General features: G+C 41.5%; 1 protein-coding gene across 1 annotated transcript in view; it reads right to left on the reverse strand.

Moving 5' to 3' along the window:
* Nucleotides 1-2799, reverse strand: part of LOC115631334 (protein dachsous) — a 108013-nt gene extending 105214 nt beyond the window's left edge. The window contains exon 1 of the mRNA XM_030528055.1: nt 983-2799. Within this exon, the coding sequence (XP_030383915.1) occupies nt 983-2791 (1809 nt within the window). The 5' untranslated portion in view covers nt 2792-2799. The remainder of the gene's footprint in view (nt 1-982) is intronic.
* Between the last annotated feature and the right edge of the window lie 3201 nt (nt 2800-6000).

A 6000-nucleotide genomic window follows, 5' to 3' on the forward strand; every position in this document is an offset into this window, starting at 1 on the left:
CAGCGCAACAACGGCGAACAAAATGCCTTCGTTAAGCGCTAGAAACGGTTTTAGGCTGGTTGTTTCCTATTTCTTTTGGTTGCCTATTTTGTGAGCGGGGAAAAATGTTATAAAAATGTAATTACCCGATGATGAATGGATTAACTACAAAAGAGTGAGAAGCCAAAGAGTGCGCTCATGTTGCTCAATGGGCCGGACAGGGAATTGGGACGGGGGCAAGTGGAGGTTTGTTTGGAATTTTGTTACTCAAGCAGTTAACAAGCAAATGTCTTTGGCAAGTAGCGAACGCAAACGTAAACTCAAACTCAAATAGAAACAGAAACATAAACTGAAACGTTGCCTGCCCGTTGATTCCCTACGGATGTCGATCTATCTGACTGGGTAATTGATGCATGAGATTAGTTTGGGTTTGAAGTACGTAGAAAATCCATAAGTGACGCTCGTTGCCGTGTATCTGTCTGTCTTTCTGAGTCTGAGTCTCTGATTCGAGTCACATGGCCAGCACACTGGCATTTGGTAAACGTTTTTAATGACTTGGCAACGTTTGAGGCTGGCAACAAAGTGGGTCAGCGAACAGCCACCCAGCGCACTGAGTGCACAAACGGGAAGCTCACAAGACAAATGAGACTCTGCACAGTGGGGTGAAAGGTAAGGCATGTGTAGGTTTTCTAAGTCTTGGCGCTGCAAACAAATTCAAATTACATGGGGGGTCACCAATCTGGTGGGGAGTGCTAAATTGCACAAAATAGGTCGCTTGTTTGTGTTCAGTATTAGCCAATAAAATAAAGTTGTTAGTGCGTTTCGTTCGCTATCGAGCAACTTCTTAGTCTTATTGGTCTACCTCGGAGCTCCCAATTCGGCAAGGATATACTGACTGATTTGAAGCAATCTTAAATTTCAGAAACAACCCAATCAGTACTTCCCACTGTGCCGCCACATTACAAGCTAAGGAGAGTATATATTTGAATGCTTAATGACTCACCTTGAGTATACATCTGCCCATGGGCTCGTTTTCCGCCACAGAGACATTGTAGAAGCTCTGATCGAAGATCGGTTCGTTATCGTTGACATCGTGTATGGTAACCAGCACAGTGGCGGTTGAGGAAAGCGGCGGATGGCCACGATCTGTGGCAATGACAGTCAGCTGTGGCACCGGCTCCGTTTCACAATCGATGTGCGATCGCGTGGTGATCAGACCCGTGTGTGCATCGATTTGGAACCATTGGGCATGCGTTTCGGGTGTATCGGCCAGGGCATAGTTCAATGCCGAATTACTGCCCTCGTCACGATCGCGTGCGATCACCTGCAGCACTGAGGTGCCTGGATCGGCCACCTCCATAACATTGGCATGATAGACCTCGTGCTCGAACTCGGGCGCATTGTCGTTGACGTCGGTGACGCGCAAAAAGATCGTCTTGCTGGCATGTAGTGGCGGGGTGCCCTTATCCGTGGCCACCACACTCAGCGTGTAGTTGGGTGTGGACTCGCGATCAAGTGGCAGATTAACAATTACCAAATAGATGCTATTGTCGCGAGTGGTCAAGGCAAAGTGACCATCGCCACCATTCAGGGAGACATTCACATTGGCATATTCCGTCTTGGAGTCCGGATCGTGCACGGAAATGCGTGCCACAAACTCTCCGGGCTGTGCCGACTCTGAAATCTTTGGCGAGGCATCGTCGCTCAGGAATATGACATTGATCGTCGGTTGATTGTCATTCACATCAGTCACACGTATGGACACAAAGGCTGTGGTCTCCAGTGGTTGTTCGCCGTGATCTTTGGCCACAACAACCAGTTCGTGCAGCTCCTTCGTTTCAAAGTCTAGCTGCTTGTTAATATAGACGACACCGGTTTGTGCATCAATGCGAAACATTTGCTCCTTGTCGCTCTGTCGGCGATTAATGGCGTATTCTACGAGTCCGTTCTCATCCGCATCCGTATCGGAGGCATAGACCTGCAGCACATTTGTGCCCACAGTCGCATTCTCCGGCACAGTGGCAAAGTACCGACTCTGATTAAATATGGGCTGATTGTCATTCACATCCTGTATGGTGATGTTTACGGTCATCAGACCGCGCAGTGGCGGCGTACCACCGTCCAGAGCTTCGATCAGCAGATTGTAGGCTGGTGTCGTCTCGCGATCGAGGAAGCCACTGATCTGTAGATCCAAATATAGGACGCCATCGCGTTCCCTGTGCGAGGACAACTTGAAGGCGTCGTTCACATTGCCGGACACAATGTTATAGCGCTGGGTGTTGAAGGGCTCGAGATCAAGATCGCGCGCAGGCAATAGCGTGCGTTTCACATCACGTGGCGTATTCTCCGGAAACTCGATATGCATCACGGATTGTGGAAATGTCGGTGCATTATCGTTCTCATCTTTCACCGTTACGACAACGCGCACATTCATGCCACTCAACGGTATGGCCACCAGACTGTAGGAGGCCCGCGTCTCCCGATCTAGCTTGACTTTGGTGCGTATTTCGCCGGTGATGCGATCTATGGCCAAATCCGTATCCACACCGTTCTCTGCCACTATTATGTACGGCGGTCCGCTGTCCACGCTATCGAAATCGCCAATAAAGCCAATTTGGTGACCCACAGGCACGCCTTCCGACACTTCTAACTTCCTCTCCCGCTCCCTATCATTGCCACCGGATGCTTCTGCTTCGACGCCCAGAAGCAGTAGCAGCAGTAACCACAGCCAGCCTAATCCCAGACCTCTAGTGGTTATTGCCCTTGAGATGTTGTTGTTGTTGTTGTTGCGTCGCCGGCATCTGTGAAACATTATGTAATCTTTTCTGGGCGCAATTGCCGTTTTGGGTGTTTTTCGTTTTGTTGTTGCTATTGTTGTTGCTGCTACTGTTGTTGTTGTTGAAGTTGCAGTTGCAGTTGTTGCTGTTGCTGTTGTTTTTGTGTTTGCACAACTTGTCGTTGCTTTATGCATCGTTGAGTTTTCCTTTTCGTTGTCGTTGTTGCTGCTGCTATTGTTTGCTTGCTAAAAACTCTACATGGCGCTTATACATATGTCTGTATGTATGTATATTTCCATGTATGCTTGTATATATATATATATATGTGTGTATTTGTTTATGCGCTTATGTCGATTTGCGTTGCAGCTCGTCAACCTTGCGCTCAACAGCAGCGACTGCAGCAGCCATTTTGTGCTGTAAATGAATTGAAAAAAAATAAAAAATAATTAAAAAAGAGTTAGTGATATTTTGCATAGACGTGTGAAACCTTTTTCAAAATTCTTCAAAAGCAAGCCGGCATGGCATGACTATTGGAAGTCAAATATCATGCAACTTGAAGTTTTCTCATAAATATTTTTTTAAATACATGTACTTGTAATGAAATGATTTTCTGTCACTAAAGACTCCAAACAGCTATAACGAATGAAAATATAATAGCATTATTATGAGAATTATTTTCCGAATTAATTCAATAATAATTTCATGAACAATACTGTAGTGAAGAAACTGTGAAGCTAGAGCATAAAAGACTTTAATATAAATAAAACATTCGATTTTCTTATAAAAAACAAATGTATGTTTAGACCCTCTAACATACTACAAAACACTGATGGGAGTCTGTCACTGAAATGAAGAGCAAACTAAAGCTAAGCGAACCGTAATTTGTTATACCTATAAAGTCTTCTTTATTTATTTATTTCCTATTTATTTATTAATCGACAAACAGAGCTGCCGATGGGAGAAAAAGAATTGCTTCCAAAAGGATACAGACTAAGCTTCTAGTCAAACATCATCAAATTCAGAACAGAAGAAGCTAATTAAATGAAACTAGTTGAGAGACTAGAGTGGGCGATTTCATTATATTGTAAAATTTGAGTAAGTAGACTCTTTGATTACAACAAACAGACATATAGGTGCATATAAATATCTCTGCATATAAATATCTCTGATTTAGAAATTAAAAAGATACAGATTCTACACTTTTAACTACAATTTCTTGTTGCTTTTAAATAAAAGAATATTATATTATTGTAAATTTGTATGATTCCACGTTTTCCAATTGACAGTTCCTTGTCAGAAATAAATTTAAAAAATAATTTGAAATAATATATTAATTAGAATCTTTACCATTTTATTGACATTCTCTCCCATTTCTGAGTTGAATATGCATTTTATTAAAGGGTGTGGAGCCATAATGAGCAAATCTCGATGTATGCTCTGGGTGGTTGAGCTTTATAACATACATAGCTAATACTGACCTATATAATAAATTGAATTGGGATATGTTCATCATACTTTTTCAGTTGTACTCGTATGCCTACACACTAGAGTTGGTTGATTTTCCTTATTTCCTGAATTCCTTTTTATTTCAAATGCGAACGAATCTTCTATTTTAAACATTCATTTCTAGATCAATTATCAATTGGTTATATCTATATAAGAAAAGGCTATTTTTGAATAAACGAAACCTTAATTAGCAGTATAATAAGAACTTAGACAAAAATCAACTGGGCATTCAAATATAAATGACAAGAAAGAATTGCTCATTTGAAAAACGGCAAATAGGATTCTTTTTAATTACTAAAAGAAAATCTTCTATTCAATTTTATAAGGCTTTGCCAAAGTGTTACCCACAATATTTATTAATCTGTTGCTTGCTTTGCATTCTAAAATATCGTTAGACATATTTAACTAAACTAAGACATTACTCCGACCCACAATTGCATTAAAGCCTTGGCTGCAGTCTTAGTTAAGAGCAACGACAATTACGTATTGCTTCTCCCATACACCATGGGGCTATAGATGCAATGTTAAGTGTCTCGACTTATGCTAGTGAGCAGAGGCCTTAATATTGACTAATAACATGAAAAATCTGCCGCCGACAACATAAAGTTGTTGCTGTTGGTGTTGTTGTTGGTTTTGGTTTTCGTTTTGCTGCCCACGCGGGCCCAGTTAATGGCGCTGACTGAATTGTGGGGCTGGCCAAATGCGCTTAGCAGATACAACTAATAGGCTGATAACTGCACTAAGCACATAAGGTGATTGGTTAAGCTTCCTCTTCTTCTTCTTTTTGTGTCGTCATCATCATAATAATCGTCTTCGAATGGCATTCCATGCTTACGCATTGTGGAAATATGTTTTCTTTTATTTTGTCTGAACTTGGCAACGGCGTTGGCAATGCGTTCGGGCCATTTGAATTTCAAATGGTCGAGAATAGTGCGGCGATAAAGCACAACTAAACGAAACCAGAAACGGAATAAGAAAATTTTGTTCTTTTCTATGTGGAATGAAGACAAAAGAAGCTGCTGCTCGAGCTCGAGATCTCGAACTACCTGCGTGCGAAAGGTTCAAAGGCTAAAAGGGTCTGGGTCTGGGCTCTGTCTTTAAGTCTCCCTTCATCTCTGATTCTGTCTCTGTTTTTTTGGGTTCTGTGTCGGCGTTAAAATATTGCTCAGTACACACACACACATATAGAAATTGTCTGATGGAGAAATCGAACTTGTTGTTGGCATTGTGTGTGAGTGTGTGTGTGTGTGTGAGCCAGAATTTCAAATGTGTAGTTGGCCAAGCAGAAATTCGTGGTCAACAATTTAGTTAACAAGACCATGACTAACACTTTTTTGTGCGGCACATTCGAGTGGCCAAAACAACAATAACAATAACAACGACAACAAATATTCGAAACTGCTGCAATTTGAAAGATTTTTCTCGCGCGATAAGCGAAAAATACAAAACGAACGAAAAAAAAATGAGAAACAGAAATAAAATTATGATTATGGTTTTTTTTTCCTTTTGGTTAACACAGCAAGGGAAATGTTTCAAAAAATTTGTTTTTCACATATCTACTTCGTGATAGTTTTATGAGCACGCTGGCAGCGATAAAGATCAGATACAGAATGTGCCGCCTCATCTGCAGCTGATACTGCAAAGGAAGAGACTGACACACACATATACAAAGCAATTATAAATGAATTAAAAGTTCAAGCATGTATGTGAGTGAGTCGAAGGAAATTCCAAATAGCAC

The sequence above is a fragment of the Scaptodrosophila lebanonensis genome, unplaced genomic scaffold, assembly GCF_003285725.1.
Source record: "Scaptodrosophila lebanonensis strain 11010-0011.00,11010-0021.00 unplaced genomic scaffold, SlebRS2 tig00001412-arrow-pilon, whole genome shotgun sequence".
Taxonomy (NCBI): Eukaryota; Metazoa; Arthropoda; class Insecta; order Diptera; family Drosophilidae; genus Scaptodrosophila; species Scaptodrosophila lebanonensis.